The sequence below is a fragment of the Triturus cristatus genome, chromosome 11, assembly GCF_964204655.1.
Source record: "Triturus cristatus chromosome 11, aTriCri1.1, whole genome shotgun sequence".
Classification (NCBI taxonomy): domain Eukaryota; kingdom Metazoa; phylum Chordata; class Amphibia; order Caudata; family Salamandridae; genus Triturus; species Triturus cristatus.
In genome coordinates, this window is record NC_140594.1 from 434,290,875 (window position 1) to 434,306,222 (window position 15,348).

At 43.5% G+C, this 15,348-nt stretch overlaps 1 protein-coding gene across 1 annotated transcript; it reads right to left on the bottom strand.

The window, feature by feature from the left end:
* Positions 1-699: 699 nt before the first annotated feature.
* On the bottom strand, positions 700-14,139 carry LOC146784399 (gastrokine-1-like). Its single transcript, XM_085636336.1, has 6 exons — positions 14,054-14,139; positions 13,061-13,114; positions 9,351-9,488; positions 6,899-7,009; positions 3,226-3,364; positions 700-930 (listed from the first exon to the last, which is right to left on the bottom strand). The coding sequence occupies exons 1-6, from the start codon at positions 14,063-14,065 to the stop codon at positions 851-853; spliced, it is 534 nt and encodes a 177-aa protein (XP_085492462.1). The 5' UTR covers positions 14,066-14,139; the 3' UTR covers positions 700-850.
* Positions 14,140-15,348: the final 1,209 nt, after the last annotated feature.

The following is a 15,348-nucleotide window of genomic DNA, read 5'->3' on the forward strand; positions in this document are numbered from 1 at the left end:
GCAAACTGAACATGACCGCCTAAGTCAACACCATTACCGCCTGGAGATGCTGAGAAAGATTTTCAAATAGCGTACAATCATCACCCAGAAATCCGTCCTGCACACCCTCATCACAAGCAAGTTGGACTATGAGAAGACCCTCTATGCTGGGGTTAACAAAAAACTCACCCCAAGGCTGCAGACTATGCAGAAGTCAGCAGCCAGAATCAAAGTACACCCCTCATGGTGCATTCATATCACACCACACTTAAAGGTGCTCCACTGGCTCCCCTTATGCAAACTAGCACAATTTAAACTCCTCACCCAAACTTTCAAGGCTCTCTATAAGACTGGCACAGCATACCTCAACAATTGCATCGACTTTCGCAAATCTTCCAGACACCTCCACTCATCCAGACTCCTACTTGCACACATTTCATGCATACATAAAACCAGATCTGGTGGTCGAGCCTTCTCCTATATTGTACTTAAAGCATGGAATGTCCTGGTGCTACACATTAGAGCCACCTCCTCCTCATCTTTCAAGTAGTCCCACTAGGCTTTAGGTTTGGCTGGACTCACTCGTGCTCAGCCCCAGTAGTCCTTCTCTGATGATAGTGGGCTCTACAAATCTGCATAACAAAATATAACAGGATAGAAGCACCCGTGTCTGCTTATTTTTTTTTTCACTTGACACATTCATTGATGAAAAAATATACGTTTGGTTCATGAGAGATACTTTATTGCATGTATAAAGATTCACAAAGTAAACAGATGAAAGGAGTTGTTTAGAAGTGGGATGACATTGTATGGGATGACTACTGTGAGAAATGGATTGCTGCAGGACAGGCAGGATTTTGCACACTCTTCTTTACCAGCACAAGGAAATTCCACAAATGGTGATAATGCTGGAGCTCGAGCAATCACTGAAGCCTGAGAAGAACTCGGACCCTGGAAAAATACAAACAAAAAGGCCTTAAAATATTGGGCTACAAGTGGAGTTTCTTCTGCATTCTTACATGTAAGGGTAGCTAATTACATGACAGCACATCACACAATGCTACAGACACTCAAGTAACCTTGATTCTTGTTGCATCTGACTCAACGCTAAAAGCTAAGTCAAGCTGGAAAACATTATGCTGTTATATACAGATCTGCATAGTGAAGTCCAATTAGCTGGGTTATGTCTCGAAGTGGAGTGGGGAGGCTCTATGGTTGGGCTCAGATTTAAAGAACATCAGGTGAAGTAGATTGGTTTGATCATGACCCATGGCCTCTGTGATCGCCGTTGATTATCACCAAGTATTTCAGTCTCTATTACCATAACCTATATTACACTCTGAGAGTCTAAATGAAACAGAGGGGGAACACAACCGACTCATGCAAATTGTATGTGTGAGCAGCTGTTGTCAATGGTTTATAATTTTGAACCATTTATTCAGTGTCTTTGTGAATGGAACAGAATTCCAGGGTCAGACCATGAGTGGTAGCACCGGTTTTCTCCCAGTGAACTTGGTGATTCACTTCTTCCCAATAACATAGCTGAGCAGGGGACTGAGCCTGTTCCCAGTTATGTAGCAGTGAGGCATCACCTACTGGAACCAGTGAGTGTTTGCAAATGAGCTCCTTCACTGGCACCTGAATAGGAAGTCGACCCTGTCAAAGGTAATGTGATTTCCATCAAGAGCTGGAAATAGATGAGGATTGGTTACAATTACCTTGGTGACTCAGTGTCATGGACATCATTAAGGAGTGTCTAGAGACAGCAGCTCCTATCTGCACCTTTCTCTTTGCCAAAGTTGTCACTGACCTTGATACACCAAGACTGAAGGATCTCTAAGGGAGTGGCATAAACATAGAGTAAAAGAAGGGCTCTTACTGCCCTCTTTGTACTATCTGCAGTTTGCACTCCTTGCTGTAATTCAGCCCATCAGCAGCAAATACAAATCTGTTTATGGGCTAAGTGTGGGTCAAAGGGGTTAACCATACAATGTCATCAGGGTCCAAAGGGTGCATGATATCACTTCTGCACTTTCCAGCATTATGGAGAATTGACGTCATGTTCAGCTGGCAACTGGTTGAAGTGTGAAAAAGTAAGACAGGATGCTATTGGATGCAAGTTGTGAGTTAAACTTAGCGTGTGGTTGGTCAGTTAATGGTCAGTCCAGAAGGGCTATGATTGCATCCGGTGCCTATGATAGCATAACAGTTGACTGGCCAGAGTTCATGATTATGAAAGAATTTGTGCACGCCTGTCAGTCTATGGGGCATGACAGGGTGCACCGAAGAGTGCAGACTGAATCCAAGCATTTGTGGAGTTCTCCTGGGTGAAAACTAGTGGTAAGAAATACTCTTGGTGCTTTTAAAGTTTCTAAAAGGTTCCTATGACAAAAATCTCTTTGATGAAAGCATCAAGTCATGGCCCACAGAATCACCAGATGAGATTTGGACAGGGGGAAGTTGCTTCTAACTTGGAAGCTGTGAATATATGTGCCACAGTTCACCAGACGATTTACTATCAGACTGGAGAAAGGGCTCCACATAGCTTCCCTTTCTCAGTGTCTGGGTTGCTGGGTCCTTAAGGGCTTTCAGCGTAGATGTGAATCTCATTTTGGGGATAAGGAGGACTAATGGCTTCCTAGTGATTCCTCATAAGCTAAAAATATTCCTCCAAATACACTTTCTTACAAACCAACACAGAGGAAGAGACCTGAAATGCATAAAAAGCAGGGTAATGCTTCAGAATTGAATGTTAGTCAATGGTGAGAACTTTCAGCTGGAGTGTAAGATAATGTATTGTCCTCACTGCTGCATTAAGTGGCATCTATCTTCATCAGTACAACAACAGGGTGGGGGCACAGCCAAAATGGACTTCTCAAAGAAATTCTGGATGTCCACATCTCACAGCAGGAATCACAGATCTCCTGATACTTCCAATTTACTTAAAGGGTCTGGGCACACCAAAAAAATTACTAAACGGATATCAAGAATCCCCACCAGCGAGAAAGGTCATATTCCATTCCTGTTGCATGTCCATCACCAAAATCAGTTCACATTTTAACATCAAAAACGGATATGCCCGAGATCATACATGTACTGTAAAGTTCAGTTATTGATGACTACTGCATACGGAAGTTAGCTGTGATCCTTCAAAACTGCTAACATGTGCAAAAGCTACAATCCCAAATTCAAAATACACGCAAATGCTTGGAAGTGCTTACACTTGTAGTGTTTTCAGTAACGTACCTTGAGTCTCAGCGGCGCTGTAGGTGGGAAGCCCTCTGCAGAGGGATTCAATATGGCTGCCAAAGTCACTGACGTCTTTAACTGGAGTGTGGATGACAGCATAGGTCAGATGACGTGGGGGAGCAGTGTCACCAGAGGCCTTTGGATTAAACAGAGATTTAAAAAATCGATGAAGAACCTTCGACTGTTACTCGGTGTGTTTTTTTTTTTTTTTAAATAATCACATTTTGTTTAAAACATAGAAAAGTGGAACTGTCAGTAGATAAAACCGATGTTTGTGTTTTATTCTTCCTATTGTAACAGGATTGTTGCTAATCTGAATACGATTGTTCCCTGGCTGAAGTGGCACAGAGAGCAAAAAATTATAGACTGGAATGCTGCCCAAAATAATTATGGCTGAGATTGATTCAAGCATTCCACCCATCCCTCTTGAGGTCTCACCTAGGCACCACTTGCGCTGTCTCTTCGAGACATGCTGCATTCAGGATATGGGCATAAAGCCCTGCCCACTTTTTGCCTATCTTTTTAATTGGCTCCTGTCCCTTGTAAACGGTGGCTTTTTATTGGTCAATAGGCTTAGTAGTCCCGCCTTGTCTCTTCCTGTAACCTTCCATGAGGACACCCCCTGTTACATATGTTGTTACTCCCTACATTTTAATTACAGCCTCAGAGCACTATTTCCTCAAAGGGCTTCAGGCAGGACACCCTTCATCAGCTCCACACAGACTACAAGCTAATCCGGAATGAATACAATATTATTTTGTCACATTTCCAATGTGCCACTTGTAGATATGAACATAGCTCTTTGAATGTACTTATGGTACTGTCTTGCATGCAATACATTATGGGTAGGGTGGATTTACCATAACTTCTGCAGGGTGCAGTACTATATGTGACCAAAAGAGGTCCCAGAGGATATCGCTAAGTAAAAAAACATTGGCATTTATAATGCCAGTAACTCCAACTCCAACAATGCGTGACCAATTGCATTTCCAATGCAATAGGTCCTGCATTTGTTAAAGTTAGAGCTGTTGACGTTGAAAATTACATTCTTTACTTTTGCTTTTTTATACCATTGGCAATAGTGCTATGCAAATATAATAACTCCACTGTAAATAAAAAACAAAAGTAAAAAACATTGTTATTTTCAACACCAACAGCTCTAAATTTAACAAATGCAAGACCTATTGCATAGCAAATGCTTGTTTTTAGTTTTTATTCAGCAGATAAGGATGGTAAAGACAACCCACTCGCCGATTTCCTTAGCTCCTTGCTGCAACCCTGTAGCCTGTATTATTCTGTTATTCCTCCTCCATTGCTCTCTATCCCAACAATTTCTTTATTTCTGTTCTGTATTTTACTCAGGCAACTCCTTTTGTGAAGCTGGTCCGTTCATCTACAGCCCTCTGCATAAATGTTTTCCTAAGTCCCGCATCAGTCCCACCCTGTCTCCCATTTCCAAAGTAGCCCGCCCCCTGCAATACCCTAACAGTAATTAATTTGCATATATATAGCGCTTCCTACCACTGATGGGGGGCTAATGTATTTTTAATCGTGAGTCATTAAAATTCCTCAACTATATTACTCTACACAATAACAGACCCTTCGGTTATCACACAACTACAGGGTTCCTGATTATACCCTACTTGTTTTGGTACAAGTAATGACTTCAACATCTGTTTCCCAACTTGGATATAATATGTTTTGACTTTCAGCAGACTCCTGACTTGCCCTAATTTTTCATTTTTTCTAGATTTCATACCTCCTGTTGGAAAAGACGTTTTAATGACCTGTTGTTCAAGTTTATTATAGATATGTGATCTACTGCCGCTGCGTTCCACACGTAATTATGAATTTGCTGCATTTCCCACATAATCCATCATTGGCTGCATAATTGCCAGATTTAGCTCACCTTTCACTTGTTGATTGTTGCATTTAGATATTGAACTGATATTAATTGGATGAAACCTTTGGCCGACGAGCGTTAATATGTGTAACAAGCATTGGCAAATCAAATAGGTCCTGACTTTGGAACCTATTGGCAGTACTGTACAGCATCAGAAGGCTGTGCAGCATCGTAAAAAAAAAAAAGGCTCAATAAAAATTGCATCATTCTACTGATGCGTTGCCACCATTTGCTTTATTTTTCAATTTACTGATCCAAGATGGTGGACACCACTTGGATCGGTAAATAAAAAAAAGTTGTTGCATGAAAGTGCAACTTAAAAAAAAAAATCAGGTGTTAGCAAGGACAGGGTTAATGGGGGAGCAGGTGGGGAGGAAGGGAAAAAGTAGCACAAGGAGCAGGGTGGAGAAGCACAAGAGGGACAGAATACGACATAAATACATGGACGAGATAGATCGACATGGAGTGGGATGGACGGAGAAGAGCACAAGAGAGACTTCTAGAAAAGATATATACTCCTGGAGTGCTTAAACAAAAATAAATGAGTGAGAGCTACATGGAGTGGTTGGGGAGAGAAGCACACAAGAGAGACAGCTGGATAACACCTACACTCTAGTAGAGTCGAGTGCTTAATGAAATCAAATTTTTTTTTCCTAAAAGTGAGCAGTGGAAGGACACAAGTAAAGAGGCTTTGCTCAAGAGGAGGGACAAATACATGATAGGCAAGGCAAGCCATCGAATAGCAAGCAACCAAATGAGAGTGACAATAAAGATAACCAATAGTAATCTGTGAGCAGACTTTAAGCCAACTGTAAGATTTTGTTAAGCAGACAAGAGGCCTTTAACAATTAGTCAACTTGCACTGTCTTTTAGGCTGGACCTAAAAATTACAAAATAATGTCATAATACTGTCACAAAACGTATGCATACCTTTGCATACTTGTTGCATAATTTAGTCAAACCTTCTGCATGATTTGGTCCTCCCCAGCCACATACTTTCAGTGGCTTTGATAATAGAATCAACAATAGTAATCAAAAAAGAAAGACAGAAAACCTACATGAAATTTGGTTGAGATTGAGTGTGGCAAGCACACAACATAAATGAACACCTATCTAGATGGGCGGTGTAAAGTGTGAAGAGTCTGGCTATTTTTGAAGTGTTAGCAGTTTAGATAGATGAGCTTAGCCATCTAAGGGTAGCCTTTTGCTGAGAAACACCACCCTATTGATGCATCAGATCACAACTTACAAGGTGGTGGTACCTCCAGTGTCCATCTGTTGAATGTACTGTGGACGGTGTACAGTTTTGGTTTGTTTAGCGAGTCATTTACGTTTTAATGAAGGCTCTGGCAATACAGTGATAAAATCAAAATGGACTGGCTCACTCCCAGCTCTTTTGGGTTTCAGGCAGCAGCAAATATTGGATGGGCCCAACGGCGGCCAGTGCAGTAAGATCGGTGGGGCTGGTGGGGAGGTATTTCAACAGATGATGAGGGAAAATTAAATAAATAATTAATTTTCCCTCGTCGTCGTCATCGGTCGAAATCCCCCCACACCCTGCCCCACCGCTCTTACCTGCACGGTTCGCGGCTGGATGGACCTCAAAAGAAAAGTGTTTGCTGCTCCCTCAGGGCTGCCGCTTGGGCTGCGTGGGCAGAGGATCCCTCAGTGCATGCCGCCCTGACATGAACCTCCTCTCCTTATGCCTAAAGTTGATATCCCTCTGTCCTGTTTGCCCAGTCCACCCTTGGCATGTGGATTCCTTACCTTCTTCTCCTGCACAGCCTTGCTGAGTTGGGCGAGGGTGGGGAACACGGCCTTGTTCATCTTAGTGACAACACAGGCTTTCTTCGAGAAGAGACGGGTGGCATAGAGTCCCTGGGAAGAAAAACACACAAGATAACAAAATTACATTTAGTGGTTAATCAGAGACTGCTTCAATGGGTTTTTTGTTGTTTTCATTTCCTTGTGCAGTAACCAATTGAAAGTGAGAAAGTGAACAAAGGGCAACATGTATACCCAGCAGTATACTTCTGTCCATGCAGTCTCTATGCCAAGGATACTTGACCCTCAAGGGTCAAATCCAAATGGGCATGCTGGATTCCCACAGTTTATATTCATGTGCTAAGCAACTTAAACCTAGACCTCATAGACCACATTCAAGCCCTTGCCAAGTCTGACACATTCTGTCTTCATAAACATGAGATATTAAATCATTTTCTTTCCCCCTAGGATTTGAGGGTATGGTAATCACTTGTCTTGGCTAGAGCTCCTCCCTTCTGTCTGGTTTACCAACAAATAGATTCACCTCACTTCGAGCTGTTCTTCATGCTGCTGCCAGGTTTTTCACAAGCATCAACAAATGGAATCTCATCATCCTTTACTCTCAATCAAAGCAGGGTGAAGCTACTCCGTGGGAGCTGTCTGCCTCCACTACAAAACTCTGATCCTCCAAACTCCTAAATACCTCTCCTGGAAGCCACCACTATCAGTAGCTTCTGGTTTCCTATGTGGCAAAGACAGAAGGGGCAAGATGTACTCTTCCCATACACAAAACTTGTATGAGCAATTTGCACTTAGACTGGTTTGCAAAAGTGAATGAAATTTGAATGCAATATTAGCCTTTCTGAGGTATGGGCGTGACAAGCTCCACCACATTTGGGGATGTATTGTGAATGTAGCGCACTTTCCCTGTTTGCGTATGACACGCCATTTAAAAATATGCACCAGGTGCAAACAGGGACTGTGCTCCATTCAACAAAGGATGCACTGCCCCAGGGCAGTCATGAACTCGTAACGCCTTGGCAGCAGCTCATCCAAGTGTAATATGGAGCTGCTGCTTCAAAGCTGTTCCGTGTTTCAAAGTGCAGGCGTCATGCCATCTGCACTTTGAAGAGGGTAGAGAGATGCTCTTGCAGGTGGGTGCAGTGAATGAAATACTTTGCAGTATTCATAAAGCAATGCAAATGGTTATCTGCACTGCTTTGAAAAAAATAGTAAAGCAGCGCATTGCGCTCCTTTGTGTCACTTTGCATCCATTAGGTATTGCATGGGTGGTACAAGGGCGTTCCCGTGCATCACATGCATCCACCCAGGGATTCCGATGCAGGCCTATATCTACAAAGACTTGTAGACGTGGGTTTGCACCATAACAATGCACCTGACTGTGGCTTGCATAACGAAGAGAAATATCTTTATTTCTCCTCTTTATTTCTTCTCTGCCTGGGGGCTGCATTCTGCAGCACACACACAAAGGGGAAATGGCCCTGAAGGATAGTTTTTGTGCAGGAAAGTACCTGTTCCTGCACAATAAGGGCCTGACCTTAAAGCAGACACCTTTGCACCACACGAAAAGAGTTCCAGGATTGTCACTAGGCAGCCACAGGTGCACCAGCGCATTGTGAGAGCAGAATTGTGACATTTCTTTGAAGATATAGAGCAGTTCTGCTTTCTCCCTTTAATGCATTAGGTGAACTCTGAAAATATGCCCCTTAAAGTACTTCCCAGCACAATGTCCAGCATGAGAGCAACCATCCAATGGTAAGCTGCATAAAATATGTAATTTTGCACAAACTACAATACTATGCCCAATAGTATAACGTACTATTCAACCTGCCCCAGAATTGCATATGGTTTTATTTGCCTTTAGATTTTAACACAAAGCCAGGCCATACAATTTTACAAGATCTAACTTTGACGAAGACATGTTCGTCGTTGGACTGTTCCCCCTTCGTTTGCCTCCTTTGCATAGATACAGGCGGGTTGGCACTCCATGATCCAAAGAGATTTTGGCTTTGCACTTGTATCAAAATTGTTTCTGTGCATGAAAGTTGGCCAGTTGCACTGTCTTGCATCACAAGAGTGCCAGAGCTAACATAAATATGGCACTGAGTTTATATGCAAGGTAGTCAGGTTTATTCAAGTAAGGTGTCCTATGGGCTGGATACCTATGTCGCTGACGTAATTGGACCTCCGAGATAGCCTCCTAAAGATACGCTGTACCTGTGCCAAGCCTGTGAGTATCCCAAATGACAAAAAAATAGACTGGTTTGAACGAAATCATCACATTATATAGAACAAGTCAGGGTATCAGGAGGCTAAATTTACCATGGTAGAAAATCCTTAACCTGAGTAGCATGCACACATAAACCAGGACATGTGGCGAGATGTGTGAAGTGTGTAAATCAAGCAAACAGCGGATGTCACTCCGTCACTTTACCTTGTTGTAGTCAAGGATGGAATCCCAGGAGTCCCAGCCATTGAAGTCGTTGATGTTGGCGATGTGGTCCTGGTTGTTGATGTTCACTGTCTGGTGAACATCTCCACCAGTGTTCCCCTGGTTAGAGACATTGATATCCTGGGGAGGGACAAGAGAGTTAAAAAGTATTTGCAAGGCCAATATATCTCTCCTTTTTTGGAATAAGCATTGCTAAAACTGGAAACTGAAAATTCACCAGCCTTATAGAAGTTGGTAATGCTTGCTCATATTGCATGTTCTGATACAGTATTTAACATATTTGAACTCTGTACCTGTCAAAGACAAGACATTTGAATAAATAAAAAATTCACAAAAACCCTCAGCCAAATTTGGTGTTTGCGTGTCTGACAGTGCGTTGCCAAGTTTCAGTAAGCACTTTCCTAATGCAGGCAGCAGTACCTTAAGCCATTACTAGAGATTCATTGAGTCACACCCAGGTCCTTCCACTACCAGGGGTAGTACCTTAGGCCTTTACTAGAGATCCCACGAGTCCTGCATGAGCGCTTGCTGAAAGCAGGCTTTCGTACATTAGGCAGTTACTTGAGGTCCCAAAGGCATCCACCATTGCCAACCCCAGTCTCTGGATACAAGAGAATTATAAACGGGACAGATGCCCTTAATTGACATCTTTTTTTAAAGTAAAAAGAAACAATGGAAAAAAATGAGTAGGCGTTAGTTTTGTGCACCAAGGTCATAGAGACAGTATGACTTCAACATAAAAATGCATTTTTACTTCAACTTGTCAAATGGTTTTAGGTGCTTTTTCTATCCTAAAAAAGTGTGCCAACACTGGGTTATAGGCGTGATAGACATTATCAAAGAGTTCAATTTCTCTGTGTTCAGGAAGAACACACCCTCTCGTTGATAGATATTACCAGTCAGCTGAATGTAGAAACTATCGCTATCCTAAATATATAACAGCTCCTTATCAGGAGGATGCAGGCAGTGGTGGAGGCAGGGAGGTGGAAAGGTGGGTTTAGGATGAAGACCTAGGCAGGAAGGGCAAGTAAGTGAGAGCACAAAGAATGAACAGCTGAGGAAGGCATGTGCATGAGGGTCAAGGTGGTGGAAAGTAGGGGTGGGTGGTAAACTCCGCCTCCACTGGCAGAGTTCATAGAGTTTTGAAACTCCGTGCTCTGCTTGGAGCATGGAGTTCAGCAAAAACTCTGCCTCCGTCGCATGGAGGTGGGAGGGTCCCCTTCACTGTTATTTTTTTACTTAAGTAGGATTTGTGGGGCCTGATGCCCGTGTCTGCTGTAGGACCCATAACACCCATGCCACTAGATTGAAATCCATGTTGGAATTGGGGGAGTGGGGGTGGAAGTGCCTGGAGGCCACTGGGACAGGCGAGGACCCAGATTAGTTTGAGTGGTGTGAAACTAACTCCAGGGAGTGTGGTGGGTTACCAACATCTGGTGTTCTCTTCCCCTTTCTGTTGTTGAGAAGCCCACTTCTGCTTTACTAATACTAAAGAAAACAAAAGCTTGCCCAGAGCAGGCAGAGGGGAAAAGACATGCCTTGGGTCAGAGAAAAAAAATCCTCGGGGAGGGGCATGCCCGGAGTCTGGAGAAAGATTTGGCTTGATGGCCGTAGGAGTGGAGTCCGTCTTAAAGGAGGGGCAGGGGAAGGCGGCCCATCTGGACCATGAAAGGAAGAACAGCTATTACCTCTGCCATAGGTGGGGGACAAGAGATGGTATCTTTACAGTGAGAAGGAGGGGTGCATGCCAGGGCATAAAATGTTCTTTTCTTTTTTTGGGTGTTCCTATAGCTTTACCGTCATCCTATAAAGGCTTACCGTAAGAACTCATCCCTCACACTTGTTTCAAGTTTATTCAATGCCTGCTGTGACATAAACACTGACCCTTTCTAAAATGCAATGTATGCATTGTGGAATAAAGGGGAAATGGCAAATGTTTACCTAAAAGTATTCTGCGCACTGCGTCCGTAAAGCCAATAATATTAGACGATCAGTGTTGATTTGCAGTATCTGGAGGCCATCCTCAATAACACTTCTATTTTCGCTAAACGTTGTAGAGCTACATTGAGGCATGCCATGCACAAGCTGAACACACACATTTGTACTACTCCCAGTCCCAGATAGGGGTGTCCGTCGCTGAACAATAGTTACTCTGCCTGCAAGCCAAACTCTGCGGAATTCGGTGGAGTTTTTCAGTAGGTCCATGGAATTCCACGGAGTGAAACACCGCGAGATCCCCCCAGGGCTAGCTGGAGAAGAAGCAGGCACAGGGAGATGTGAGACTAGAAAAATGAGAATTGTTATTTAAAAAACTATATATAATATACATACTTATAGGGGCTTTCAATCAGCTCCTTGTTATCCATTTGTCTCTGGTTGTGTCAGTCAAATGTTTTTACTCCCACTTTAGCGTACTGCATTGGTTAATTGGTCAGCTCACTTTGGGGCATATCAGCAACAGCCGGCGATAATTATCGCTAAGCGCTTATCTCCAATGCAATAAAAATCCAAGTGCTAGCTGCAAAATGTGCGATTATCGCTGGAAATCCAGCCATAATTGCACAAACATAGGCGAAAGCTTGTTGATAGGGCAGAAGCAGGCTTAGTCATAATATCCGCCTTCCATTGGATATAATGGCTAAGTCAGATTGAAAGCAGGCGTAAGGAAAGTAACTATAAGCGTGGTTAGCGCTACTTTTCTTATCGCTATGCAGGTTAGCGTGCAGCTTGATAATTGGGGAAATGTCGGTTAGCGACATTTCTCACGTTATTTTGGTCAGGAACGCCCACTTTGCATCTCATTAGAGATGCAAAGTTGGGCGTTAAGGTAAATGGCGTTGAAGCATGGAAACACACTTTAGCGTGTCCTTGCTGATAGTGCGATAAAATTATCGCCGCTTTTCGCCCGAAAACGGACGCTAAAGCGGCGATAATTTTATCGCGGGGCCTTGATGCTATGCCTGTGAGTCACGGGATTCTGCTCCTTCATAAGAGCCCTTCTGCCCTCAGAGTAGTTCACTTCGGTGACAGAGAGACTACAATGGCAATGTGTACTGTCTGAACCCCCCCCAAAAATATGTTAGCCATTTTGCAATATTGGGGAGGGTCCGGCAGCCCCTCTATCATAACATTTTACGAAAACCATGGCAAAGCAAAACAAACATTGACAAATCCAAAAGGCAGACAGCAAACAACAAAGCCATTGGCTTTGCAAAATGTCTTTTGCAACTGGAGGTGGCAGAAGAGGAAGCAAACACGATGGTTGCTTAATAGAACGAAGACGAACATTTCACGTAAAGGCTTGGCGTTTTATTTAGCACACTCCACAACTGAAGTGGCTCTTGGACCTTTAACAATAATCTTTTTAGAAACTTCAGGTAAAATATTAAATTACCGCAGGCTCGTTAAAAACCAGCACTTTGTACACTAGACCCTGCAATAGGCCTCACATCACTGAACTCGCCAACTGACCACACCACAGAGCGTTATTTGCTTGACATACAGAAATAGAAACTTGGACCCAACCCTGGCATTTAATAACTGCAAAATAGTCTCACCTACACTGCCAAACACTCAAGCAAATGCAAACAAGTTGTTTTGCTTAGAAACAAATAAAACCGCAGCACATGAAGATACATATTTGAGGTTGGATGAATTAAAAGCACAATCTCAGCCAGTGTAAATGTACTTACGTCATTGGCACCTGTGTGAGTCAGGAAAACTCCGAGAAGAGCCGCGGTAAAAATCTGAAAAGGGAGAAAAGAGACATACGCTGTTTGAGGAATCAACTTGTCACAAATCGATTCTCAGCAAAAGGGCGCCCCACCCATAAGAGGATACACCTGTGCTATGCAGATGGGTCCAGTCTGTGGCGAGCTGTTCTACAGAGACATTGGAAAATCTTCCAGGTGGCCCAATGGCCGGCAGGGTTGGGGTGGACTCACTGGCGTAACGAAAGTTGAGGGGGGCCCCCTGCAAGGTACATGGTGGGGCCCCTGCTCCGGATAGAATCTGGAGCTCCCAGGACTGACTACTGTGCAGAGGAGGGCCCCCTGCGGCTCATGGGATGGGGGGGGGAGGGGGGGGGCTGTGTTACGCCACCGGGTGGACTGTTGGCATGTCAGGCCCAGGCTGACAAGTTACTGACTCTGCCGTCTGCATCAGCGGCCTAATGCACAACAGACCAGGGCGACTCTTTCTTGACCCGACCGCTTCAGGAAACTCTTTTTGCCATTCATTCGCTATTTGAGTTTTTACATCTGAGCCCTGGTGAGAAGTGAAACACAATAAATTCGGAGAATCTTCCGCTGTCCTCAATCGCCGAATCAATCGGCATGGTCCTATGAAAGTCTCAGAGTGGACAATGTCTCAGTCCCCAGGAAGGGAGAAGCCTCTAATAACAAACGCAAAATGTTTAAGGGTCAAAGGGCACTATGCTATTGGACTATTAAACGTTCCAGTAGTCTGCCCAAGCGTAATTTACTCTCCTCCGCAAGGTTTTGCCCTTCTCTTATGCAACAAACTGGAACAGAAAATATCAATTAGGGAGAAAAAAGGATATGAAAAATAATGACTAGAGGACCTGGAACTATTTCTTTCTTTGCAGTCAAGGATACATTTACATTTCTGCCACATTTTTTTCATTCCATTCTTTGAGAATTCAATAGTAATACCCTGAGACTTACCAGAGCCTTCATCCTCGGTGTGTGGATGTCTGCTGAATGACGAGAGATGAAGAGTAGCTCAAGGAGCCTTTATATATGGATCAGGTTCAAACCAAAACAAACACTCAACGCTGGTAGGATTTTTGGAGACGCTCCATATCAGAGTTGCACATGAAGGTGAGGGGTCAGGATATCTCACTTCATTTTTGGGCCAAATAGATAACTTCAATGTAGTTTCTGGGCTTGGCTGGTGGTGGTTAAGGGCGGCGCCAGCCCACACCCTTGGTCAGTAGGTGCAGTGAAACTGGGTGCAACAGACCAAAAGAGATAATCGGTGCAAGAAATGTTCGCTTTCACCTCACAGCTTCAGGAGTTTGGTTTCATTTAATGACAGGAAAAAATCCCAAGTGTTCGGATCTGCCAGTTTGAGGACAAGTGAGAGACATCAGGTCTACTACAGCCTTGCTATGACTCATGTAAGACTGAACACTGCTTTAAACACCTCAATTTTGAGAATGGAACTTTGCTATAAGCGTGTGAATGACAGATTGGAGTCTTATGCTCTAAGGTCCTGATTCACAAAGGGCCTATGCTCTCAAGGCAGAGACCCCACAGTCGCGAGAAAGTCTCCGCACTCAGGACGGAATCTCTGCAATGAGAATTCTCATTGCAGAGATTCCGCCAGAGTGTGGAGACTCCCCCATGACTAAGAGGGCTCTGCCATCAGTGCAGAGGCCTTTTGTGAAGCAGAAGTTCTGATGGGTTGTCAAGGCAAGATTAGTGTATTCTGATTCTTGGAGGAAAAAATTCCAATTCAAAGCAAGTTGATTTAAACGTGAGCTAGTCCTTTATTTGCACTCATACATAGAGGTGGGTATGAGAAAAAACCAAGGGGTGGCACAGCCAACACGTGTTTCGCCCCCTACATGGCCTATAGGCCTGGGGCTTCTTCAGGGCTGTTCATTTTAAGGGTAGGTAAAAAACATTTGGGATATGCGAATGCATATGACATGTTAAGCACAAGAGTTAAAGAGAAAACAGGCCAGTGAGTCAAAATGTAAGAACGTTAATGGGAGAAGAAAACAGAAAGAACAATAAGATACACATTTAGGAGTAATGTTTAACAGCGGAGAATTAGTAGGGAAAAGGATAGTGCGTTTTATAGAAGAAAGCCAAAGGAAAAAAGAAGGGGGGTTTGTTTTAATTATTTGGAGAGGTCACGTGAGGGTTAGTGTGGACGGTACAGTAGGTATCAAGAATAAGTAAGTTAAAGGTACAGTGTGTGACATATTATAGGATACAATACAATATTGTGC

Bases quoted from the DNA above. Each gene is read 5' to 3' on its own strand.
- LOC146784399 (XM_085636336.1), bottom strand. The intron at 9,489-13,060 runs GTAAGTACATTT...GTCCCTCCCCAG, and splicing joins CTCACACAGGTGCCAATGAC to GATATCAATGTCTCTAACCA. The intron at 931-3,225 runs GTACGTTACTGA...GTATTTTTCCAG, and splicing joins CAGCGCCGCTGAGACTCAAG to GGTCCGAGTTCTTCTCAGGC.